This window comes from Doryrhamphus excisus, linkage group LG15 (genome assembly GCF_037039965.1).
Source record: "Doryrhamphus excisus strain RoL-2023G ecotype Guam linkage group LG15, RoL_Dexc_Guam_v1.1, whole genome shotgun sequence".
Lineage (NCBI taxonomy): Eukaryota > Metazoa > Chordata > Actinopteri > Syngnathiformes > Syngnathidae > Doryrhamphus > Doryrhamphus excisus.
The window spans coordinates 17,205,882-17,233,353 of NC_136371.1; the positions used below are offsets into that span (position 1 = coordinate 17,205,882).

Sequence of the window (27,472 nt, forward strand, 5' to 3'; positions counted from 1 at the left end):
CGGCTAATTTAAGGCAGCTCTGCGGCACTCCCGCTTTTCAGTTATTCCGGTGCATGCCGCCCCCGGGACCTTTAAACAATAGTTAGGGATGTGAGACCGCCTTGTCGACTACCTGTAGGTGCAATAGCTCAGCGCTAAATAAATACTAGTTGTAAACGCGCGGCCACCATGATGGCATGGACGTCCGGTCAGAATTTTAATGCGAGCGAAACGTCAAACTGCTCACTGACCGTCACGGGCGTCTCGGCGGTTGCTCTTTTTCAGCGGTGTCGGGGGAGGGGTTTTCAGGAAGGGGGGGGGTTGCACTCTGCATGACAATACCTACATCTGTCTGCCGTTTTGTTCTTTGTCATATTATGGGCTGCCTTTGTGGCAGAGCGCTGTCGTGGTAACAGGAGGTTAGAGGTACAAGCGAGGGCGGGGATGGGGGGGGGGTTGTCTTGTGACACAGCTTTTGTTGTGCTTCCATATTTGATCCTCTTAGCAGTTTGCTATGCTTCTGCCCCCTCACCGCTAACCTCTGCCACTATTAGTGCAGCGTTCGATGCCGCAAGTTGCCGGCAAACACCAAAATGTTCACTTTAACTAACTTGGGTCTTCATGTCTTTGCGGCAAGGGACGACTTAGCGCTCCGTAGGGTTGCCGACTGCCTGAAAAAAAAATAAATTGCAGGCAGAGCTAGTATGTCCCGCCCAGCCGGGCACCCTCATTGAGTAGTGCTGCCTGGCGCTAAGCGCTTGCGAAAAAATGTCCGTCCCCTAGGGAGGCAAGACAGAAAATGATTGAGAACCGCTGACTTTGTGCATAACTTCAAACAGTAGCAACTCAGTGTCTAGTTTTAATATGTTTTTGTTAATTAAACAACTTGGACAAAGTGCCAGTTAGCTTAAATGCTTAAATGACACAAATGATGGTTAGCATGTTACCCGGTAACGTTATAGCTATTTCTTGCTTCCTGGTCGGATAAAGCAAGTTTTTGTTTTTAAAGTGAACAAAAGCAAACAAATAATAATGCCATTTGATCGATGAATGTTCAGACATTCTTGCATCGATTGGTTTAGCCTAGGGGTCGGGAACTGCTGTGAATTTCCATGAGAGCCATGTAATATTTTTTTTTATTATTATTATTATTATTTTTACATTTTTAAATAAGACCATGAATTTTAGAATATAATAAGTGGATTAATTTATTTTTTGTATTTTTTTTTTAATTTAATTAATTTATTATTATAATTTTTTTTACATTTTTATACTAAAGCTAACGATTCTTACATAAAAATACTTTAATGCGACTTCTGATGCTGCATGGGTTTGCACCTTTCTTTTTTTTCGCCATCTTCATCTTATTTTTAACACTATTTCTGAAAATTTCTATTCTGAAAATATAATAAAATATAATAAATACGTTTAATCCCTTTAAAAATGTGTGAGTCAGCAAAAGTGCCATTTTTTAATTATTTTTTAATTATTTATTATTATTTTGTATTATTATTTATTATTATTTTTCATTATTTTTTTTTTACATTTTTAAGTATTACCATCAATTTTAGAATATAATAAGTGGATGAATTTATTTTCTTAAATAACATTTTTATACTAAAGCTACTGATTTATTTATTCTTTCTTTCTTTTTGCCATCTTATTGGTTTATTTTTTTAGCATTATTTTTAATGATTTCTGAAAATATAATAAATACATTTAATCCCGTTAAAAATGTGTGAGAGTCAGCAAAAGTGCCATGTTTTTATTTTTTTTGTATTATTTATTATTATTTTGTATTATTATTTATTATTATTTTTCCTATTTTTTTTACATTTTTAAGTAAGACCATCAATTTTAGAATATAATAAGTGGATGAATTTATTTTCTTAAATAACATTTTTATACTAAAGCTAATGATGTGAGAGTCATTTTAGGTTCCCAACTTGGGGCGAGACCCCGGACTGGTCGAGCCTTAGGTTCCCTTCCGCTGGTTTCGCCTGTCGATGCAAAGGAAGAAGATCCAGTGAAATTTGCCAGTTTTCGATTCCCACAATAATTCGGAACTAAATGCGTTCTTTTTCATTGAGTTCGGGGGGGGCACATATTTCTGTTTCTAAATACGAGACACTCCATTTTTCAAGGGACTGTTGGCAACCCCGGCTCGTCTGAGCTGGCATCTTTACGGCATCAATTTGCAGTCGGTTGAAGATGAGAAAAAGTTTATAACCCCCCCCCCCCGGCTGGCCTCCGGAGGGGCCATTACAGGCCTTTTATTGTTTCAGAGCTGAGGTCATCCTCCTGCTCTGCGCGGGCCAAACAAAGGCCACGGGTTTATTGCAGGCTGCGCTGTGTGAAAGGAAACTCACTCCAATAGTGTTTGATTCTGGCAGATAGCAGGGCAGCACGGCTGTTTCCTTGCTACGCCGTTCGGTTTTTTAAGACGTTCCCTTAAATATTGGGATGTGGATCCCGGTTAGGACACTTAATGGTCAGCCATTGAAGATGAGGGGCAAGGTTTGGAATTTCATTGTTTATTTTCTGGATGTTTTTACGTAACTTTTGCATGTTTTTACCAGAAAATAAAAGTCTCATCAGGGAGTGCGTTTGAGGCTTTTGTTCCCCGTAGCGTTGACCTTGGTAATTGCGACAGTAATTACAATAAGTGGCTGTTATATTTCAAGGTGCAGCAACCTTCATTATCCGAATCAATTTGAGTCACCATCAATTTGATAACTTGCCGCATGGAAGATACGCAGCCGGCACGCCTGTCGTCCGCCATATAACGGGGCGCCGTTACTGACATTGAGCCACGCCGCTCTCGGCGGCGACGCCGATCAATATTAATGACTCCGACTTAAACAAAACCCTCGCAGGAAGTAGATCAAGATGCACAGAAAGGGTTAAAAGTCCAGTAAACATTTACTTATACAATGGAATAAACCGGCAACAAGTCCTGAAATGAATAGCACCTGATTCAAAAATAGTGCAAAATAGTAAAATTCAACAACATTGTTTAATCGCGGTACGAGAACCGAGGCAAAGCTTTCCCCGAAAGAAATCATACAAAAAAAAAAAAAAAATTCCGAGGTTCACTGTACTCGTTTTCCGCGCACACACTGGAAGCTCTATGAAGCCTCACAGAGGTCGGCATTCATATCTTAGCACCTGGATCCAGCAGACCTCGGATCGCTTCTGCAGCGCTACACACATGCATGTATTATGTTGTGTATCCCAGTCAGTATTTTGGTACTTTTTACTACATATATGTATATTATATGTATATATTCATATACATGTACGTCCAATTATGAGATATGAGACGCGGCGCCAGCTGCAAAACTAAAGGCCTGGTGACTTGTTTATCAAACAAAATACGTTTATGATCACTTTTTGGTAAATCCGCATGCTGCCAAGACACCGCGTCGCTCCAGACAAAAAAAAAAAAAAACAGCAATTATTTTCTGACCTCATTGCCATGGGTTGGGAAATTGTGTAATTAGAAGGTGTTTGTTTGTTTGGCACACCTGCAGCTCATCCCTCGCCTTGAAGACGGCGGGCACTGCCAGCCGCCGCCGTCGTCGTCGTCGTCGTCGCTGGCTGTCACTGACACGCGCACAGAAAGAAAAGCGGCAAACAGAGTGAAGTAGCGAGAGAGTGCGGCGCTGTGTGCGCCATTCTTCCCGAAAGCCTCTGACCGGCTTATTGCTGTGCATGTTAAGAATCGGCCTTTTACACGAGCGTACAATGGAGACGACATTACTTCCACAGTAGCCTCATTATTTCCTCGCCGCCTACCTTCTGCCCCGCGCTGGTTTACTCACTCCTCGCGTTATTGTTGGGCCATAATGGCGCCGGGGCAGTTCTGCAATTCCCTCATTATTCAGCTTATTAAGGCTGCATCGACTCCATAATCGTGCTGCATTTGGTGTCAAAGGAGGCGACTGTACTGATTTGCCACATTTGAAGGCGAGACGAGGCTGCGAGCTCAATCCTCCACGCACGCACGCAGGATGAAATTGCGGGGCGGCGTACAAATGCTCCTCGCCGTCGCCGCCGCACAATGCTTACTCCATCCCGAGACAAAGTGCACCTGACAGATAACCCCGCTGATTTGGACGCTGTGACAACACGGAACGCAAAACATGCTAACGGGCACGGGTTTGCGACAATGTGCCGTTTCGGAAAGTTAAGTCACCGCCGCCGACTGAAGAACAGCAAAGAATCAGATCCACGTGGGTGACCCAGAACACAGACTGTTTCTTCCTCACTTCTGTAATTGAAGAGCTTGCAACCAAAAGGCGCTAAATCCAATTTTCACTAAGTTGCATGTTTTTCACGAGTTTAATAGTTTAATATGTCATGTGTATCCAAATCACATATTTATATTTTATAGTTTTCTCCGGGTACTCCGGTTTCCTCCCACATTCCAAAAACATGCTAGGTTAATTAGCGACTCCAAATTGTCCATAGGTATGAATGTGAGTGTGAATGGTTGTTTGTCTATATGTGCCCTGTGATTGGCTAGCGACCAGTTCAGGGTGTACCCCGCCTCTCGCCCAATGACAACTGGGATAGGCTCCAGCACCCGGTAGAAAATGAATGAATAAGTGAGAGGACACTCTTGTGGAATGAGATCGGGAACTCGGTGAACTTGCTTACCGGTAACTTGTTGTTGGATCTGCCCACCTCTCGCCCGAAGACAGCTGGAATAGGCTCCAGCACCCCCGTGACCCTCGTGAGGAAAAACGGTAGAAAATGAATGAATGAATGAATGAATGAAAAAAAGTGATATGAAATTTATGCTTTCAACCAAAAGGCGCTAAATCCCTTTCTTTATTCTTTATTCTGATTGGCCCAAGTTTCCCATCTATTGATAATCTGACCAATCAGAGAGAAGAATACAATTGTCACTGCACATACAGAAAAAAACAGTATCAGTGCGCATCCTGTTTTGTTTGTGTACATTAAGTACACGTATGATAGTGTACTTACAGTATGTTATGCAATTCAGGAGAACACAAATTGTGTTTTTACAGTATTCTGTAACATGGAAGTTTTTTTTTTACGCCATAAAAGGCATGTCTCTACCTTGACACCTCCAACTTTCATGAGAAACATTATTTTATTTTATTTTAATATCTTAACAAAATTCTATCAGTAACAGTGTACTAGTGCTAGTACTAGTACTATTGTATGTTGAGAATGGCTTCTGTGTTGTAATTATTAGCGTAGCACATTAAAGCACCTTACATTCTTTTACAACAATGCCATTGAAGAAGTTAAAGGTGACTTCAAATTTATTTCAGCCAAAAGGCGCTAAATCCGAAAAAAAAATTATTAAAAAAATATATAAAATACATGGTGTGTGCAGGATTTTTATAGAATGCATTTTTATGACCTATATTGATATCTCTTTCATTTGCAATATAGACTTGATGACCAAATAGATTGATATATGTGTAATTAAAAATCATTGATTTTCTCGAAATCAGTCAAAATGGATTTAGCGCCTTTTGGTTGCAAGCTCTTCAATTACTGTGTGAGGCGTTCAAGTTCTTCCAGTGTCCCTCCTTTTTTTTGAATAACATCCAGCAGATGGCCGGAATACGTAGAAGCCCAAGGCTAACGGAGGCGGCGGCGTCTGTCTCTCGCCGTGCCGTGTTCCGTCATACATTGGAGTATCGTTTGGCAATTAAGTGATGCACCTTGCGAGGATAGCGCCAGACAGGAAGTGGCGCGCTCGCAGGCACTCAGTAACGAAGTCCTAATGACTATTCATAAGTGATTTTCGCTATGCCGATCCACTCGACTGGGAAGCTTCGCCCCGGAGAGTCGGCGCTGTCACTTTCTCTCACCTCACAAAAGTGCCGCCATCGACGTTGTAGGACGTGAGCGAGAAATTACGTAGAATTCTGCTCGGGGGGGCGAAGAGGAGGGTGTCTCAGGTCGCATGAAGGAGGACGAGGGGGTTGGGTGCCACACATCTGGCGCGGAATAGGTGCCACCCGAGGGGCTGGGGGTAAAATAGTGCGGGATTGATGGTGGTGGACATCTTCTCACACGCCAGTGACTTCTGTCTTACATCGCTTTGAGGCGGCCATCTTGCAGAGTGAGACAGACCTCGACAATATGACTTGGTTGTTTTTAAATTGCCTTGTTGTCTACGGATCCTGCTGTTTGATTCCCCATCAACTCACCGCTATGATTCCTCCCTCATGCGCCCCCCGGCCCTTTAAACACTACCTTATCTGGTTCTTATCGCCAGGCCCCGTTCACCTTATCTAAGGTAAATAAAATAACGGGCTAATTTACTCACGGCTACTTGGCAGGCGTGTTTACTCAGCAATATAACCGCGTCGACCGCTAATAGAATAAAGTACCTTAACCAACCTTTTCCAGTGTCGGGATCGCTTTGGTGGCATCTCGCCAGTTCCACTATCACATAATGAATCTGCATCGATCATGTGGTTATGGCGGTATCATTGAGTCAGGTTCCCGCCTGGCGGTTGAACGTGGTTCGCCAAACAATGGTTTCACCCGTTGAACCGGAGGTGAGAAGTCAGTCCCTGGTCTCGCAAGAATCAGCGCGTTTGCTCTCTGGAGCGTCGTAAAGACTCGACTTCTTTGCTTTAATAAAAGCGCAATGTGGAGGCCGCCTTTCCTCTCTTTATGTCCATTGTTGGCAGCTGTCATCGCCCTCCAAAATAAAAGACTTAAATTAGAATATTTTACTGGTAGGACCGGGTCGAGAAAGGACTTAGCACTCTATGGCGGAATGTTGGACTTCCAATTAAACCTGGATGGAAGTCGAACTCCAGACAGGTGCAGACTGCATGTTGTTGAAGGTTGGGGTGGAGGGTGGTGGGGGGTCCCTTGGGGGTCCCTTAATGTAGCGGCCATAGTAACTTAGCAGTTAGTTTTCATTGAACTAGCAGCCCATTATTACCTGAGTAAACAAACACTCCTCCAGGTACTTGGTTCAGTGTATTTTTCATCAAAATACTAGCCATGCCAAAATGTTGTGTTGCTGCCGGATGTTCATCGTATCCGAGCGATACTGTAGGTTTGTTTTCTTTACCAAAGGTTGTTGGCAGCTGTCATCGCCCTCCAAAATAAAAGACTTAAATTCGAATATTTTACTGGTAGGACCGGGTCGAGAAAGGACTTTGTTGGGGTGCGGGTGGGGGGGTCCCTTAATGTTGCGGCCAGTTAGTTTTCATTGAACTAGCAGCCCATTATTACCTGAGTAAACAAACACTCCTCGAGGTACTTGGTTCAGTATATTTTCCATCAAAATACTAGCCATGCCAAAATGTTGTGTTGCTGCCGGATGTTCATAAATGTCCTTTTTTTGTGAATTTATCGTTTGCTTTCAAAAATTTCACAATATATGTTGCATATTTGGCTGCCCGGCGGTCGAGTGGTTAGCGTGTAGACCTCACAGCTATGAGACCAGTGTTCAATTCCAGCCTCCGCCATCTCTGTGTGGAGTTTGCATGTTCCATTGTTGGCAGCTGTCATCGCCCTCCAAAATAAAAGACTTAAATTTGAATAATTTACTGGTAGGACCGGGTCAAGAAAGTACTTAGCACTCTATGGTGGAATGTTGGACTTTCAATTAAACCTGGATGGAAGTCGAACTGCAGACAGGTGCAGACTACGTGTTGGGGTGGGGGGTGGGGGGGTCCCTTAATATTGCGGCCATAGTAACTTAGCGGTTAGTTTTCATTGAACTAACAGCCCATCATTACCTGAGTAAACAAACACTCCTCCAGGTACTTGGTTCAGTGTATTTTTCATCAAAATACTAGCCATGCCAAAATGTTGTGTTGCTGCCGGATGTTCATAGTATCCGAGCGATACTGTAGGTTTGTTTTCTTTACTTTCTTTCTAGCGGTTACTTTTCATTGAGCTAGCAGCCCATCATTACCGTATGCTGTCATTATTATAAAGCAATCGACACAGACGATACTTCAGTCTCCATAACACCCTGCCCCCCCCAAAACCCCCCAACACATACACACCCTCACAGCCCCCCACCCCATCATTACACAGTGGCATCTATCTGATGGCAGCTTAATTAGGGCTGTACAGCACATTAAGCAAGGGGAGTAGCCGTGCTCAAATATTTATAAGGTTGAGTATATTTATGATCTCTGTCATAATGCCTTATTGGAAGACCTCAACATGGCCCCCGTTTCCCCCCCCCCCGCTTCCTCTTTGCTCTCCTTCCCCCGATGCCCTCCAATGCAAAATATGCAGAAGGGTTTCCAACAGACGTCCCTGAGCGCCAGATAAGATGTTCGACACCTTAGCACACAGTTGCAAAAGTTTTGGTTTGTGGTGTCAAACTTGCGATTGTTTTGTCTCAAAGCTACACGTGCACGTACTTGTGCGTGGTACTCTCACACGCAGGCTTTTATTTTCCTAATCCCCCCCCCCCTCCCCACTTTATGGGCAATGTGGCTATATTCAGGGGCAAGGATGCAGCCTTAAGTGGCCAGGAATAGCACTTCACTCTTACCTTCGCTGACACAAAAGGCCCGGCAAACGAGTTATCGCCGCCATCGAGGGCTCTTCGCTTTGTCCACTTCTCCTCGGTATAGACGCAGAAGAGTCGTGTTTGTTTAAAACACGAGAACTCATCCTTAAGAAGCTCTCACCCTCCTCACTCCTCTTGTCTGTGCAGAGAGTGGGGGGGCAGGTAGGAGTGGCGGGTTCCGCATTTTCATGCATTTTCGTCCACGCTCGGGTGAATGCGGCCAGTCACTTAGGTCGGCGAGTGCATCGTGGTTTTGATGTTGTTGGAGTGGCGAGCTGCCAAATGTGGGGGGATGGCGGGGGGGTTACGGGAGGGGGCTCCGTGAGGTCGGCGGATGGCGTCGACTCATGACGGTGTCACAAAATTGCGCAAACTGAGCTTGTTACCTTCACTTCTTGCTATATTCGCCGTGTTTGGAACAATCGTCCGCCTCAGCACCTTTCGTAGAGTTCACGGGGTCCCGCCCACGTGTTCCAGCTCAGCTTAGCATTTACCACTGACGAGTGGCGCCCGTCTAAATGCCGTTGTGGTAACAATGTCCAAGCGTTGCCCTGCTGACTTCGGCGTGGGACGGTAAGGTGGCGTACTGGTAGCGGCGTATGTCAACACCGCGGGGCCTCTAGCCAGGTGGTCAGTGTTGGGTCACGCCTTTATTGATTCGCCGACTTTTACAGATAAACATCCTCCCACCTTATTTGCCCGCTGAGGGGAGGCAACGCGAGTGAGTGGCACTGCAGAAAGACAGTTGCTGGAGAACCTTTGACTTCTTCTCCTCCTTGCGGCTCCAAGTGGAGACCAAGCGCATTCTTAAAGGGTCCCTGACATGATGTATCAACTTTGCTTATATGCGATATATTATTGCTAATTATGTTCTATATTGTTTGATTTTTGAAAGCAAATGCTAATTAGCAAAAATTCCAATTATAGTTTAGGCTAATTTCCGGAAGCTGAGTAAACAAACGCTCCTCGAGGTACTTGGTTCAGTATATTTTTCATTAAAATAATAGCCATGCCAAAATGTTGTGTTGCTGCCGGATGTTCATATTATCCGAGCGAATTTTTTTGTGAATTTATCATTTGCTTTCAAAAATTTCACAATATATCTAATATATTTGGCTGCACGGTGGTCTAGTGTTTCGCGCGCAGACCTCACAGCTAGGAGACCAGGGTTCAATTCCTGGCCATCTCTGTGTGGAGTTTGTTCTCCCCGTGCATGCGTGGTTTCCTCCCACATTCCAAAAACATGCTAGGTTAATTAGCGACTCCAAATTGTCTATAGGTATAAATGTGAGTGTGAATGGTTGTTTGTCTATATGTGCCCTGTGATTGGCTGGCGACCAGTCCAGGGTCTACGCCGCCTCTCACCCGAAAACAGCTGGGATAGGCTCCAGCACCCTTCGCGACCCTCGTGAGGATGAGCGGTAGAAAATTTGATTTTTGAAAGTGAATGCTAATTGGCAATTGCTAATTGCTAATTGCTAATTGCTAATAGTGATGTCATCATATAAGCTGAGTAAACCAACGCTCCTCGAGGTAGACTGTCGACTTGGTTCAGTATATTTTTCATCAAAATAATATCCATGTCAAAATGTTGTGTTGCTGCCGGATGTTCATAGTATCCGAGCGATATTGTAGGTTTGTTTTCTTAACCAAAGGAGGAAGGTTTAAGACAAAAAGTTTGGAGAATGAGAGGCCATGGCAATTTTTTTTGTGTGAATTTATCGTTTGCTTTCAAAAATTTTGCAATATATGTAACATATTTAAGCAAAATTGATAAATTCCTTTAGATGCTGCATTGCATCAGCGTAGAATCATACCTGGGAAATACAAATACACTGGCCGCATAAAATTGTATTAGCGCACCTCCTCTTTTGAACAAGGTTCCCGTATCCCCCGGTTGTCGACTTGCTTTCTGTTCCGGCTTTTCAAGGTGTCAGACACACTCTGGTGCCGTCATATCCCCTTTTCACTCTTCCTCTGTGGCCACAAACATATTTATCTTCCTCTCGCCGCCATCAAGGGCGAGCACAACATCCAGTGCGGCGAGCTCTCCGGGGCCTGTCACTTGCCATTTACCTTTCAGCCACTCAGCAGACACGTGGATGCGCTGTGACATGCAAAGTGAAAGTCAACCTGGATGCTCACATCCGCATGCATGCATGCACACATGCAGAGGACAAAGGTGCAACGCCACATTCGATCCCATTTCGTCACGTTTTCATGTGGCGCTTCTGTCCACTATGAATCCTGCTTTACTTGAGGGAAACCAATCAGTAAACCCATGCTAGACCAGCATGTCCACCTCAACAGCATGTCCTCTAATTGTTTGGAAGAGAGCGTCTTCCTACTCTGTTTGCTGTAATGAGAGATAAGTCGTTTCACACCGACAAGCACCTTTCTTGTGTGTCGTCCACGCCAACACACATAAACACATCCGTGTACAAGCACACATCCTCCCCCACTTACACACACACCGCAATGGGCCTCGGGCCGACTGCAAGCACACCACTCTTATCTCCCGCACACAGACTCGGCACGACACCACAGTCGAGCCACCTGATATCCTCTCAGGTCCGACTTCCTCTCCGCCATCTAAATTGTCGTTAATTGAGCATTGCTAATCGGATCGGACGCCGGCTTTTCAAGAGAAACGGCCACGTTGGTTGAGTGGCGGTCGGGGCGGTGACGATTTATTGTGAAAATCTACGCGCTGTGCTTAATGACGTTAAGTATGGCCGATGTGGCGTGGGTGGCCCTCCCGGGGATGGCTAGCTCGCCGATTCAGCGGTGCATTCATGTTTGTCGGAGTGTCTGCAAACAAGATGACCGCTCAAGACGCTTTCAAAACAGAGTTCAAGTTTGGCTTAGTAAGACTCCTGAAGGGGGCGAGAATGTTGAGGGGGTGCATGGCCAGGTCTCCTGATGTCATCTGTGTGCCATGTCGCAACTGTTCCATAGTCCTGAACTGTGCTTCCTGATTGCATAGAAGAGTAGGCGGAGTCACCGTGTTGCAACTGGAGGACTCCCAAAAGGAAGCAGCTGTGAGGGCCGCATGCATACTTGCACTGTGTTCTGTTTCTGGGAGGCAAAGTTCAAATGTCCGAGCTTTGACTCGATAGAAAAACTGTTTCTTCTGCGGGTTTGGGATTGTAACAAACAGAAATTAGATACATTAATTTTGCTAGCCGCAGTTAGCCTGGTTAGCCAAGCATCGTCCCAGACACTCCCCCAGATGCAAGATTCCTGTAGATTAGAGATACAGTGGTACCTCGGTTAACATCTGCCCCAGTTAGCATGTTTTTTGGTTAAAAAACTAAAATATTTCCTTGGTTTGCGTTCGCATGCTTGTTTAGCGTCCAAAATACTGTTAAATCTTGCGATACTGTTAAATCTTGTGATACTTGATACTTATGATACATTGGTACCTCGGTTAACATCTGCCCCAGTTAGCATGTTTTTTGGTAAACTAAAATATTTCCTTGGTTTGCGTTCGCATGCTTGTTTAGCGTCCAAAATACTGTTAAATCTTGCGATACTGTTAAATCTTGTGATAATTGATACTTATGATACATTGGTACCTCGGTTAACATCTGCCCCAGTTAGCATGTTTTTTGGTAAACTAAAATATTTCCTTGGTTTGCGTTTGCATGCTTGTTTAACGTCCAAAATACTGTTAAATCTTGCGATACTGTTAAATCTTGCGATACTTGATACTTACGATACATTGGTACCTTGGTTAACATCTGCCCCAGTTAGCATGTTTTTTGGTTAAAAAAAACTGAAATATTTCCTTGGTTTGCGTTCGCATGCTTGTTTAGCGTCCAAAATACTGTTAAATCTTGCGATACTTGATACTTACGATACATTGGTACCTCGCTTAACATCTGCCCCGGTTAGAATTTTTTTGGTTAAAAAACAAAAATATTTCCTTGGTTTGCATTCACCTGCTTATTTAGCGTCCAAAATACTGGCTAAATACTGTTAGCCAAGCTATAGTTGCATCGTCCCAGACACTCCCCCAGATGCAAGATTCCTGTAAATTAGCGATACATTGGTACCTTGGTTAACATCTGCCCCAGTTAGCATGTTTTTTGGTTAAAAAACTAAAATATTTCCTTGGTTTGCATTCACCTGCTTATTTAGCGTCCAAAATACTGGCTAAATACTGTTAGCCAAGCTATAGTTGCATCGTCCCAGACACTCCCCCAGATGCAAGATTCCTGTAGATTAGCGATACATTGGTACCTTGGTTAACATCTGCCCCAGTTAGCATGTTTTTTGGTTAAAAAACTAAAATATTTCCTTGGTTTGCATTCACATGCTTGTTTAGCGTCCAAATTACTGTTAAATCTTGCGATACTGTTAAATCTTGTGATACTTGATACTTATGATACATTGGTACCTCTGTTAACATCTGCCCCAGTTAGCATTTTTTTGGTTAAAAAAACTAAAATATTTCCTTGGTTTGCATTCACCTGCTTATTTAGCGTCCAAAATACTGGCTAAATACTGTTAGCCAAGCTATAGTTGCATCGTCCCAGACACTCCCCCAGATGCAAGATTCCTGTAGATTAGCGATACATTGGTACCTTGGTTAACATCTGTCCCAGTTAGCATGTTTTTTGGTTAAAAAAACTGAAATATTTCCTTGGTTTGCGTTGGCATGCTTGTTTAGCGTCCAAAATACTGTTAAATCTTGCGATACTTGATACTTACGATACATTGGTAACTCGGTTAACATCTGCCCCAGTTAGCATGGTTTTTGGTTAAAAAACAAAAATATTTCCTTGGTTTGCGTTCGCATGCTTGTTTAGCGTCCAAAATACTGTTAAATCTTGCGATACTTGATACTTACGATACATTGGTACCTCGGTTAACATCTGCCCCAGTTAGCATGTCTTTTGGTTAAAAAACTAAAATAGTATATATTCATATTATATATTTCATTGTAGCATGTTGGCGGCATCCTGAATCAAAAATACTTTGATACTTCATGTCAAAACTGAGATTTTTGATGTTAAATATTCAGTCGTCCATTCATTTGTTGTGTGTAATTGTTTTTGTATCATTTAAACTATAATCATTGTCTATAAAAAAGTGTTTTGTGTTAACATTTTTGGGTGTCTGGAACGGATTAATTGGATCTACATTATTTTGTATGGGAAAATTCGCTTTGGTTAGAGACTGCTTTGGTTTGAGTTAGACCTTCTGGAATGGATTAATGATGTTAACTAAGGCACTTGATATTGGCTTTTTTTAACCGATATTGGGCACTGATACAGATATCAACCAATACCGATGTGGGTGAGCAGCTCTGTCTTCAAACTAGCATCCTGTATAAAAACAAGGCTGAAATGGTAAAAAGATACAGCTTTGCCGTCAAAGTTAATTGCGAGCGGATTGTTGCACTTGTCACTTGATTCCGAGGCAGACATTGAGTCTCCGTGCCTCTAATGGCTCTTTGACACCTCACATTCCGTCGGAAGCCAATTTGTAGCGGTGGTCAGGCAGGCAGCGCGGTGGCGTGGTGGGGGGGGTGTGCACATTAGGAGCGCAAGTCAAGGTGTGGGCTGTTCTTGGTGGCATTGGTCACACCTGAGAGGAGGATAGTCGGGAAGATCAATTAGCAGCTGGTTACCATGGAGATAAAATCATTGTATGCAACAACGTGCCTCGATATGACCATAGTAAGAGTTAGATTTTATGAATCATTTAAAAAATCACCTCAAGTCGACAGTACGAGAACGTTGCGGTGAGAGACCGTGGCGTATTACCTGAAACAACAAACATGAGCAGGGGACTAAAAAGAAAGCGAAAGTGCTCCCCCGGGGCGCTATTTACTTCCTGTGCAGATAAAGTGATAGGCATGGATGGTCCAAACTGATTGGTTAACTCTGCTGGCATGGTGGATGATGCGGATTTGATTGCTAAGGTGGAGTGGTCTTCTCTGATCCATCTCCTCGCTCTCTGTAATGACCCTGTAAAGTATGTTAATCAGCTGATTGGCAGGGATGAAAGGGACGCCGTGTGTGTGTGGGGGGTTGGGTGGGTGTGTGGGTGGGAGTGGCGCACTCTTCTTTCATGCATTCTTCCTTATCAGGTATGTGCCTAAAAAGACCCCTCCGCTTGCAACACTAAGAGAAGAAGATGAAAGGCGCTGGTTTCCTGTCTCGCTTCCTCCCACTTTTCCACCTGGAAGCCCCCTTTTGGTAGATGAAACAGTCACATGGAGACTGGAAAAGGTGGTCCATGGGGGCAGTTCAGGCTGACGGTGGCTTCCAAACCAGACTTGCCGGTCAGATATGCGTATCAAGAACTAGACTCCCTTGGCGCCGAATGGAAATGGCAAAGACAAATAGGCTGTCATCTTAACTCCAAACTAGAAAATTCCAGCGGAAATTTTGATGGGCATGCCACCTGTGCTGTGAACCTCAGGCCCGGGTGTGCAAACGGCTACCATCCTAGCACCTAGCAAGAACGCCTCAAGTACCGAAAAAGTTGATGCAGTCCCATTGTGTCCCCACATCATGCCATGTGTCTATTTGCCTTTAGACATTAGTAAATTAGCTTAAATGCTAACATGTTAACGGCTACCAAGCTATCCCCTAGCAAGACAGCCTCAGGTCACAAAAAGTTTGGGGCAGTCCCATAGTGTCCCCACATCATGCCACGTGTATATTTGCCTTTAGACATGAGTAAATGAGCTTAAATGCTAACATGCTAACAGTCATCATGCTAGCACCTAGCAAGAGGGCCTCAAGTTTAGAAAGTGCCAAGGTTGTCCTATAACTTCCCTACATCATGCCATGTGTGTATTTGCCTTTAGACATGAGTAAATTAGCTTAAATGCTAACATGCTAGCAATTAGCATTTAGCCACAGAGTGAGTTGAGAAGTTTCTAGTTTTCTCTGGAATGTGGCTGTTCTAAAAATAGAACAGGTGTACCTAATCTAGTGGCCCATTTTTGAACGTTTTGGTTTATAGCATCGCCATAGTTACACAAAACGTTCCAAAAACATAAATACTGCTGTGGTCCCGAGCGTCACAATTTCCGGCGGTGTAACATGTGTGGGGGTCCTTCTTGCGGTTTTGGCCGCATTACGTGCGCAAAAATGGGAAGATTAAAATATAATAATAGCTAAACACCACAAGGAATAACAATATGGGCTTGCTCAGTAATGCAAGCCCCATAGTCTATGGGACTTGCATTACTGAGCAAGCCCATAATAATAATATGGGCCCCATAGTCTATGGGGCTTGCATTACTGAGCAAGCCCATAATGAGGCCTCAGTGAACTCGGTAATGTCTTTAACTTGTAAATAGCATTGGTGACAGATCGCGGGCCGTGCGGCAGCGGGGCGACAACCCGAAAACGCCACCATTCACCTTTTGGCGCCACATCTGTCCCGCTAATGGGCTCCACTTCTTGGGTTCTTGTTCCCAATTAGTTTACTCAGAAAGGCACGGGCAAATGTGTTTACAGAGTCGTAGCTGTTAACGAACGCAAACGGGAGTACCGAGGTTGTTTGCATTCTTTGCTACATTAGCATCCTAAAGACAAACGCTAGAGGAAATAGCATTAAGTGTACACACTCGCACTCTTAATGGTATGCTCTTTCATTTGGTGAATAGCTTCCCCTTTGGAATTGTGTACGCTCGTTCACCGTGCTCTCCTTCAGGGTTTGGCAAAGCATTTGCTTCCTTGCGTTTTGAATCCCACACTTCGCTCTTTATTTGAACCAGGCAGGTAAATTGTTCATCGGGGTTTAGGGCACCAGAGGGGCTGAAGTGGAAGCATTTGCTCCAGCGGCGTAATCTACACATCAATTAGCCTGCCAAGGTAATTAGCACCTCACCGCCATACGTACTCGCACACACACGTCACTTTCAAGCTGCTGATCAAAAACAGCAGGACTGACAGGAACACAGGGACGCTGAACCCTGGGGTGTTTTTGTCTCTTTTGCATCATGACAATGTTTTCTCCATAAGGACGAATCGCATTTTAAATGTATTGAAATGAATGCAGATTTTTTTTTTAACAAAAGCATTTTTATGTAAAAAAAATATGTAGCTTGCTAGGCTAGGTGTGTGTTTATTTTTGTGTTTGTGTGTTTGTGCATCTCATGACATCGGTGCAGCCGTCCCATAAAAAGAAATAAATGTGCACTCTGCAACGGGTTAAATATGTTGTTCTTACAGTTTGAACCTGTTGTAGCAAAGTGGTATATTCCGGTCTGATGTGATGTGATCAAACAGGAGCACATGTTAGGGGTCGCGACCTTAAACATGTATGCGGCGCAGGCTGTCTTATTAAGGTGGACTCAAAGAGCCCCAGGTGTCCCGCCTCCTCTGTCACACCGCCGTGTCATTAAAAGTGTAGCTTTCGCCCTCCTGCAGCTCCGAGGGAAAGACAGGTGCATCATGGGGGGAAAATGGGAAGGAAAAAGCATCTGACTATTTTCCGCCCACTCACTCACGGTTGCTGTGGGGGCCCCGGCCGGCCGTGGCGTTGCTTTTTCCTGCCGTTTATGGAGATGGTGAGAGAGGTTAAGTCGTGTCACATTGCCGCTGGCTTGCACCTGACGCACCTTCCCGCTAGCGTGCACGCATACGCACAGTGCAGTTATTAAAGCGCAAAAAAAATGAGGAGAAATCAATCTCATTTGCATTGGTGGAAATTCCCCGCAGTGGAAATGATGTGGAGATGCATTGTTAGCCTGAGAATTCCACCTACTGTATTTCACGGACAATAAGTCGCTCCGAAGTATAAAAAAAAAACATTTATACAAAGAACAAACATTAATCAGGGAATCGCACAATTCCGTAACAAGCAACAGGGTGGGTAGGTGTCCACTATGTTAACAAAAAACATAAACAGTTACCCGTCTACAAAGTGGCATAAATAACGTAAATACATAAATAACATAAATAAACATAATAAGGCTGAATAGGCAGATCCAACAACAAGTTACCGGTAAGCAAGTTCACCGAGCTCCCGATCTCATTCCACAAGAGTGTCCTCTCACTTATTCATTCATTTTCTACCGGGTGCTGAAGCCTATCCCAGTTGTCATTGGGCGAGAGGCGGGGTACACATTGAACTGGTGGCCAGCCAATCACAGGGCACATATAGACAAACAACCATTCACACTCACATTCATACCTATGGACAATTTGGAGTCGCTAATTAGCCTAGCATGTTTTTGGAATGTGGGAGGAAACCGGAGTACCCGGAGAAAACCCACGCACGGAGAACATGCAAACTCCACACAGAGATAGCCGAGGGTGGAATTGAACCCTGGTTTTCTAGCTGTGAGGTCTGCACGCTAACCACTCGGCCACCGTGCCGCCCCAACGTAAATACATAAATAAACATAAATAACATAAGCATAAATACCAGGAGGCTGAATAAGCAGATCCAACAACAAGTTACCGGTAAGCAAGTTCACCGAGCTCCCGATCTAATTCCACAAGAGTGTCCTCTCACTAATGCTCACTTATTCATTCATTCATTTTCTACCGCTTTTCCTCACGAGGGTCGCGGGGGGTGCTGGAGCCTATCCCAGCTGTCTTTGGGCGAGAGGCGGGCCAGCCAATCACAGGGCACATATAGACAAACAACCATTCACACTCACATTCATACCTATGGACAATTTGGAGTCGCTAATTAGCCTAGCATGTTTTTGGAATGTGGAAACCGGAGTACCCGGAGAAAAACCCACTCATGCACGGGGAGAACAGGCAAACTCCACACAGAGATAGCCGAGGGTGGAATTGAACCCTGGTCTGCGCCACTCGACTGCCGTGCCGCCCCAACGTAAATACATAAATAACATAAAAAAACATAAATAACATAAGCATAAATACCGGGAGGCTGAATAAGCAGATCCAAGAACAAGTTACCAGTAAGCAAGTTAACCGAGCTCCCGATCTCATTCCACAAGAGAGTCCTCTCACAGTTGTCCACGGTAATGCTCACTTATTATTATTGACATTTTATATCTATATTTTAATGGATGGTTCGTATAATACGATACAAATGTGCCGATCATCATTGAGCACTCACCACGAGCTAATGCTAAACGCTAATGCCTTGTTGCCGGGGAGCTAATTGGGAGGTTGGTAACCGAGTCAGAGAGGGTCCAGACCACCACGAGTGTGTGTGTGTGTGTCTTGGAGGGGGAGTAACAGATGTGATTTTACAGTCTCATTACCATGTGAATGAGGCCCCGGGCCGGCGGCTTGGCTCAGCCTAAACTAAAGGGGGGGACAGAGGATCCCTCCCATACCCTCCTGTGGCCCCTCACCTGGAAACGTGCCTCCCATCCCACGGTCCCATCCCCCTTGCTGGTTCATTATGTCTAATATCTTTAGTCCATCTGAGGTCGCAGTGCGATGTCACCCCCACGGCACACACACACAAACACACACACAAATACACAAACACGCACTAATCGACCTTTCAACAGCTGGTGACTCACACAGTTTTATGGCAGCCAGCATCCGATGTATTTTCTCATCATTGTCATCCACAATGATAGAAAATTGACTGCGGTCGCAATCCAAAAAACGGCCTCTCTCTCTCGCCTCAAAGCAACCGGGGGAGTCGGGAAAGTTGTTTTTAGAGCTCAGGTACTGTTTATGTCAAGATAAGAAGCGGCTGTGGCCTTGTGGCGTCAGGCAGGAATGCACAACGGCCTTGCTCGAATCACCCGTTTTGGACCAAAAAAACATGTGATTCCTCGTCTTTCTACCTGTGAATGCAGCAGCGTTCCTTAAATGAGCTTTGGATTTCGGCCACATCCAAAAATGAACTCGAAACTGCCGTTAATTCTTCCAAAACGGATGTGTCACACATGTGAGAAGCCTCGTTTGTGTTGCCGCATCAAATGCTGGCATGAGCCCATAATTACAGCCCAGGTTCTGCTGATGAACAAAAAGTACAGTAATCTGTCCCGGCAGTGCAATATGTTACCGGAGCTTTCTAATTAATCTTACAGGGAGCCTAATACGTTGACAATATCGCATTGCTGCAAAACTATATGTAGATTTATTAAAGCTTTTAATCAGTCTTGGCAAAAATTAATTTCTCAATGATTGCTTATGTTTGAATTTGCATATACTTAGGGTAACGGGTTTATTTTTATAGATTGTGTGCAACGTCACCGGGAATAAAGAGTGGCAGGTTTTTTTTTCTGTTCTTTTTGGTAATGGGAATGGTTTTATTTCATTTGAACATGCATCAGATTCCAATTGAGTGCATCCCATAATCAGTTCCCAGTTCCACATGTCCAAAAGGAGTAGGAAGAAGCAAAGCTTATTAAATCCTAACTCTCCATTTGGTACTTTTACAATCAGTAACTGTTACATTTGTTCACTTCCTGCTTTCTAATATAATTTTTATTTTATTTTATTTAAAAAAAAATTTTTTAATTTTTTTTTAATTTTTGTAATTTTTTTAATGGTTTTATTTCATTTGAACATGCATCAGATTACAATTGAATGCATCCCATAATCAGTTCCCAGTTCCACATGTCCAAAAGGAGTAGGAAGAAGCAAAGCTTATTAAATCCTACCCCTCCATCTGGTACTTTTACAATCAGTAACTGTTACATTTGTTCACTTCCTGCTTTCCATAATACAGTTTAATTTTTTTTTAAATTTTTTTTTATTTTTTAATAATGCACCTTATACCAAAGTATCATAAGCTTCTAAGGAAGTACCTTAGTGGAAGTACGCAATAAAAAATACCGGGCGAATATCGTTACGTGCAATAATGTACAAAAAACAAAAAGAGAATGTATAAACAAAAAATGTAGAAAACAAAATCATACCAAAAAAAAAATAATAAACATGCTTTGACAGTATAATAAATATTCAATTACCTGAATGCATGTCCGCCCCAACCTTCACCCTAATTCTGACCCTATTGACATGTCAATGTAAATATGGATGTCACATGACATGTCTACTCAGCTACTTACTTAAACTGACACATCGCCGATTAGACAATTAGAGCATAATTAGCAAAATGAGCATAATTAGCAAAATGTAATGTCATATTTTGTTGGTGAAACCTTATGATTTTTCTTTTTGTCATTACCTCGCCGACTCCCTCCCGTGTAAATACACACATTGACACACTCCCACGTGCACACACACACACACACACACACATATACACAAAAACATGATTCATAAACGCACAGAGTCGAAGCAGATGTGTTATCTGGGTGGCTCGAGTGCTGCAAGGCTACACTCGCTCTCCTGGGGCGCACACACACACACACACACACACACACAGGTTTTATACTCGACATGATAAGAGAGGGCGGCGACCATCAATTTGGCACCCCCTCAACCTGATCCGAGGCCGCGTCAGCAGATTCCAGTGTGTGTTTTTACAAGCGTTCTCTATTTAGAAATAGTATGCCCTGCGTGTCGCCTTGTCAGGTCCTAAATGTAGGTGTGTGTTTTGTGTGTGTGTGTGTGTGTGGACGTCTGGCGCTTGTGGTCGCTTTGAGATAGAGCTTCCGTTGTCAGTCAGTTGATTGTTTTCATCTTCGGATCTTCAGTTCTTCAGCAACGTCAGTATGTTACTGGTTTGTTTCTGCTAGCTCAAAGAGTAGAAAAGGCTTTTATTGTGGCAGGCGATGACTTCCTTTCAGGAAGCTTCCGTTTCCAGCTTGGTGTTTTCTCACCATGTGTACATTTGGTTAGTTACAGTAATTATGGGCCAATAAGGCAGGCAGATGAAGGTAGACGGGGGCTGTTTTTCCTCAGCCTTGCTGGTGAACATCTGCTGAGAGATTTGCATATTAATTAACCCACATTAACTCTAATTATTCTGGGAAATTATCAAATAAATTAAATTTTCTAATTTTAACCCCTTCGTGCTGTGGTTTGGTACAGTCAGGAAACGAGGTACGGCTCACCTTAGCTGGGATAAAAGCCAGACTTGCCCCCTCCGAGTCTCCCCAGGTTGCGTTTACACTCCGCTGAGTTTGTAGCATTCACGCCCCCCCCCCCCCCTCTTTCTTCCTCCCTTCACTCTCCCTTTCTCTTTTCAGGCTCTTTGTTTGCCCTCGACCTCCCTTTTTTCAGACTGGCCCCTGTTGTGGCATCAATGCAGCCATGTTTGGTCGCGGCGTCATTCCCAGACAACACAGCGCCAAATTGTTGCGTTCAGCAAAATGAAAAATATTCTCCGACTTTTAATCAGAGAAAGTTGCAGTCTTCTGCATGCGTTGGTTTCCTCGTGCCCGTCGTTGCAAGACGTAGCGGAGCAACGGTGGCAGACAAAAGGTCACGGAGAAAAGTCCACTTCTGCCGGTTGTAGCCACGAGGCAGCGACCTCGCCTCCACCTTGGTGCCCCCCCCCCCCCCCCCTACACACCAGAACCGACTATACACCCGCCCCCTGCATTTCACTCTCAGCTATCCAGGTGATGCGCTTGGCTCGCATCGGCGAGACACGGCGAGCGCGAGCGGTTACGGTCCAATAGGGAGAACGTCCAGGCTCATTATCGGTGTAGGAGGCCAAGCGTGTCACCCGGAGCTAAGCCTCGACACTTGGCTAAAGAGTCAGCCGGAGTTAGCGTTACAGCGTGGGTGTTAGTCATTCCTCCTCGCGGCCATCACCTCTTACCGCCGCCCCACAAGGAGGCACAGAGATGGAGATCTCTGCGTCTGGCTCCAGAGCAGGAAGTGCAGCCTCCTCGCGGCGCTTAACGCCACCCTGGGATGCTTAAATGAATGCGATTATCATTGTTAGCGCTGCAGAGTGCAGGTGCAGCACCTCTGAACTCAGCGCCTCGGAGAAAAACGGCTCACCTGACGATGAAGCTCGCTGCTCTTTTGGCCTCTAAAAGTCAGTTTCTGACTCTTTTGTCTGGTGTTGACATTCCATACGTCGTTGCGTTACTCCGGCGCCGGTCGTTCAGTCCGTTCGGCAACCTGCAGTTTCCCGAAATGAGTTTCTGTCACGTCTCGTGCTTTATTCGTCTTAATCAAAGAAATGATGAGACTTTAATAAGACTGTCACTTGCCATCCATCTCGCCGCCCTAATCAATAGAGCGGCGCCACGGAGGCGCACAAATGGCAGCCCTGTGAAAGCCAAGTCAACAGTTACACGTGTCAACTTAATTAGCGGCGCAGCGTCACAGGTAACACTTTCCGCAGCCGACATGGCGTTTTTGACAGCAAGGTAAAAAGTAAACAATTGTCTTCCTCGCTCGCCGGCGCCACAAAAGGATGATGAAGGGGGCGACGCAACACAATGACGGCGAGTGAAATGTTCGTAGGTTAGAATTACTTTGTTGCGTCGCACAATGCCGTTGGATGAGCGACTGGTTTAGCGGTGGCACCTTAACAAAGGCGTCATTCTGCAACGTTTGCGGCACCGGGCGCGCCTTGACAAGCTCCCTTGACGCCAACAGACAGCTGACGCTCGGGGAAGATGGCATCGGCGCTAGATTCAGAAGACAGTTGGCCGCCCCCGTGCAGCCCAAGACACAAAGTGGTGACAAAAATAAATGAAAGCGCCACTTTTCTTCTCCACAGTGAAGGTTTGTTGTGTAGACGGTGGGCGGGGCCCCGCCTTCCTCACGTGGGAGTTGAAGTCAGTTGCGCAACAAAGAGATGCTCCCTCGCTCCTTTTAGTGCCGCACAATAGCCCCTTTAGGACCTGCCCGCCTTGAGATAATGTCATTCACAGACGTTGAATCCGCCCCGACGGATCGGGTCCACGGATCTGTTCCTCCTGTTCCTCGAGAAGTTGCTCAGAGAGGTGAATTCCTAAAATATAATAGCGGTGTCGTGGAACGCCGTGCGACAAAGGCTCAGCATCAACAAACCAAAGGTAGATTTAGACCACCCAAGAGAACCCTGACCACCCCCCCGTCACAGCCCCCCGTCCCTCACACAGGTCTCCATTGCCCTTTTTGTCATCACGAGCGGCATTACTAAGTCTGAACTTGCCTAAACCCTTGTGGTCACACCTCTTGAAAGGGTTTTGTCGATTGGTATTCGAAGCGGGTCACCGCGCTCCCAGACGCCTCGACCCCATTTTCCCCCCGCCCACCCTTGCCTCAAAGCCCCGTTTTCATTTTAATTTGCACCTGTTGTGCAGTTGTTTGCTGTAGGCAAGTGCGGACCAGCCAGTCATACGTGCCGGGGAGGGGACACTCGGGGGCGGGGGTTGCAGGAGCTTTATCCTTTCATATGTAGAACGCACACAAGTGTTGTGTAGGGATGGACTCTACCGTGGGAAGCGGGGGCCTATTATAGATTTATTGATGGAGCCAACTCAACAACACGACACCCCGACATTCCTTCACATGTGGTGTACCTGTACCATAACTTCAATTGGGATCGCCGTGTGACAAAAGATTCGGATTTAGTTCACAGCGCTAATTTACAGGACAACTATTTTTAGCCAAGCAAGCATGTGTGTGTCTGCGGCGCCGGGCCTTGAGGCATGCGGCGTCTCCATGTTTTCAACATGCTAGGAAACATTTATATTTATGTTTCACGGTCGGCTGAGTATGATGAGTAATGAGTGCGATGGTAGGTAGGTGAAGCTACTTCGTAGCGGCGCGTGTGCTATGTGGAGCATCTCGGCGACCGTTGTGAAAGGTGCAGCTCGCCGGCATGCGAGGCATGCGAGCAGGCGTGGAAATTAGTGGCTATTTCGGCGTGCGTTACGCCGGCAGCTGCTTTTCCGTTGCATATTTCAGAGTCCACGTCTTAGACTACAAAAATGAGAAAAATTCTAAAAATTAAAAATGCTCGTTTCAATTTTCCAGCTCTCAACTACGAGAACGTGGTGGAAACCGGCTCCGAAACCGAAGAGGAGGACAAGCTGCAAGTGTCGGAGGAAGACCCGCTGATTAACGGCACCGGAAGCCCGGCCAGCCTCGTTAATGTCGAGTCATCGCCACGCACAGAGAACCACAGGTTGCCCACCAAGGAGGAGGACGACGACGAGATGCGGGACAGCGGCGTGGAGCACATCTGGCCTGACAGTGACATGCTCAGTGCCTCAGTGGACGGTACCGGTGAGTGTCAGTCGGGGGGGGGGCGACTCAAGAAGGCACCGAGCTCTTTAACAGCCTTTGCTTATTTTTGTTAAAAAAAAAAAATATGACACCCGACAGCAGTTTAAGGTTTATTCCAAACATCCGAGGCTCAAGGAGACTTTGGCACACTTTGATCTGCCACATGTGCACTGTTCAGGTGAGCTGTCAATCACCCAGCTCCCCTTATCTGACTGGCACATTCTTTATGTGCACATGCTGCCGCTCGTGTTATCATCTTATACTGTAAACCCCTCCCATCTGGTGCCCGAGTAAACCTAAACAAACGCAGCCAAGCGGAGAACAAACATCGCTCGAGCCAGGTCTGTCAACGAGGCCGCAATAGCCCCCCCCCTTTTGCTGGCAGGGGGTAATATTGAATCGTCATTTTGGTGGTTCTGCTCCAAACGTATTTATCTGTCACATAGTAGATCCTGTATTTATTTGCCTGTGCTTTTTACATGAAAGCCGAATATTGCATCAGATAATACTTCAATTGGGGATAATATCGGTCGTAAAAATGGCATATTTTTGGAGACAAAAGTTACAAATGAATACAACACTTTCTCCGTAACTTCATAACCAGTAAACAAAGCATAATGTGTTCATTCTGACATTATTATGGCAGAGCAAAATATTGACATATAACCCAAAAAGTGTCTTTATAAAGTCATTTATTGTCTTTAACTGACTTGAACAGATGGAGTCCTAGCCATTTCCATTCTGCTGCATGTTTGACTACTCCCAAGCGTTGCCTGCAACCTTTAGTTTTGAACACCACAGGGGATTATTGCTGTGTTCTTTTGTCAGTCTCCGAGTTGAATAAAACACTTTTTCGTTGATGTGGTACGCTAAACTTAAGCCGCTTCGTTAGTAAGCAAATTATTTCTTATCACTCCAACTTCCTTAACGGAGCTTTTGGGGAATTTTTGTAATGTAAATTTCCCATTCGTTGGAACAACTCTCCGCTACTCGCCGTGCCCTCCCAACCACAATAGCGACACTATCGTGCCCAAACCAACCGCTGGCTGCAAACAGTAAAATTAGAGAGTTAAAATTAGATTAATGCAAAAAAATAATAATGATAATGTAATTGATTGTCTTTCATTCATCACATTTGATAGCCCGAGTTAACGACACAAAATGAGACTTGACATTAGTTTGAGTGACGAGCAGCTGCTGATGTTGTTATGGCTCGTTAGTGATATCAGAAACAGCCGATATGAAGTATTAGTTTGGACATCCTGGTTCAATGCTAAGCGGACAAGAAACAATTTGCGGCGATTCACCGCGGAAACCTGTTTTATCGCCGCGTATCGTATCGCCACTCCCCCTCCCGAACTTGACTTGCTCTTTTGTTGAGCGGTGCTGATTGCCGGGGTGCCAGTCACGGATGCTTGAAAGATAAATACTTTTAATTAGGGGGCAGGGGCAGAACCATTAAAGGAAGCCAGACTGCTGCAAAAAGTCATTAACAATCTTAAATTAAATTTTTATTTTTATGATAGCCATTTACATGTATAATAAGAGTCAATGATTCTTGGAAGGGAATGACAGGAACAGAGTGCTGCGAGTAGTCATGTAAGACAGCCCCCCCTTGCCACCCCTCCTTTTAAATGAGCTGGGCTTTGCTATTCATTTCTGCTAATGAACTAGCCGTGCACCAGGACCAAGAACCCGGCAACGATCAGCAGGCTCACATTTTATACTGGGGGTGGGGCGGTATTACATTTATTAGGGGAGGGGGGGAAAACGCCTAAATAACACTTCATATCCTTCAGGGATGGAGGAAACAGGACAGTTGGATAAATAAATCAAGATAAAGGATAAACAAGCTGTCGTTGCATACGGTAATTGTTTATTTGATCAAGACCCGCGGTGCCATAATGTCTGTAAATCAGCCATGTTGCAATTCCCGCATAATCTGCTTCTGCCGTGATAAAGTGTCTGACATATTTGGGAGAGCAAGTCAAGTTCATTAGAGTCTCTTTCCCAATCTTGCGGCTGTTTCCCAGCCTGCTCTTACTTTGGCGGTGCCTGAGTGTCTGCGCAGATACCTCAACATAAATGAGTCCTGAGATAAGCTAACAGCTCGGCGCCCTATCGGGAGTTTCATACCGGACCTGCAAAGTGACCTCCATGTGTCTTGGAAGTCAGTTTTTATAAAGTTTTTTTCAATGTTTTTATAAATGTGACTTCAAGCAAGACAGGAAGTGCCAGTAATTCCAGGAGACAATCAGACCCTTACGTTTGGCATTGTCCTTGACATTCTTCCATCCCACAATGCGGCTGGATGTGGCCTTCTGGAAAGCATGACATCATCACCGCCGACAGACAGTTTGTACATAAATCACCTGCACGCTCTCCAGTTGGCAGCACAGCTTTTTTAACAACGCAGTTCAGTGGAACCTTGGTTAGCGAACACCTTGGTTAGCGAACACCTTGGTTAGCAAACACCTCGGTTAGCGTATTTTCTGGTTTACGTGAAAAATCGACAAACTTTAGGGTTAAGATTGTGGCGTAACAACTCGGGAATCTAGTTTAGATACCTCCCGGATGGCTCCCCAGTGGGGTAGTACCGAACCACCCCCAGCTCTGTCACCGGCATGGTTGATTCCGTAGCTCTTTGCTACGACAGACATTTATGCCACAAGTCTCTGCTGCAAACAATCCACAACGGTGCCAAAAGTGTTAAATGTTCATTTAGCACTTTCATGCCTCGGAATTAGAACTGTTCCGCTTGCAAACCGGAGCACTATTTAAAAAAAAGGATTCAGTTTTAGCATTCCTGGCCGTCCAGAATAGAATCATTGTATTTATATTAGTTTTTATGGGAAAGAATGCACGGTGGTTGTGTGGTTAGCGCGCA

At 44.8% G+C, this 27,472-nt stretch overlaps 1 protein-coding gene and 2 long non-coding RNA genes across 7 annotated transcripts in view; 1 reads left to right on the top strand and 2 right to left on the bottom strand.

Moving 5' to 3' along the window:
• Window positions 1-4,665, bottom strand: part of LOC144901783 (uncharacterized) — a 49,667-nt gene extending 45,002 nt beyond the window's left edge. The window contains exon 1 of the long non-coding RNA XR_013629889.1: window positions 4,642-4,665. This is a non-coding gene — a long non-coding RNA (uncharacterized LOC144901783). The remainder of the gene's footprint in view (window positions 1-4,641) is intronic.
• zeb2b (zinc finger E-box binding homeobox 2b) overlaps window positions 1-27,472 on the top strand; it is a 70,038-nt gene that overhangs the window by 25,671 nt on the left and 16,895 nt on the right. For 3 of the 5 annotated variants that reach the window (XM_058050524.2, XM_058050523.2, XM_058050526.2), the window contains exon 3: window positions 24,331-24,585. In XM_058050524.2, coding sequence (XP_057906507.2) covers window positions 24,331-24,585 — 255 coding nt within the window. The remainder of the gene's footprint in view (window positions 1-24,330; window positions 24,586-27,472) is intronic. The other 2 variants (XM_058050525.2, XM_058050527.2) reach the window with 1 other exon arrangement.
• Window positions 13,797-27,472, bottom strand: part of LOC131103953 (uncharacterized) — a 31,784-nt gene continuing 18,108 nt past the window's right edge. The window contains exons 3-4 of the long non-coding RNA XR_009119717.2: window positions 14,249-14,298; window positions 13,797-14,119 (exon numbers count right to left, since the gene is read on the bottom strand). This is a non-coding gene — a long non-coding RNA (uncharacterized LOC131103953). The remainder of the gene's footprint in view (window positions 14,120-14,248; window positions 14,299-27,472) is intronic.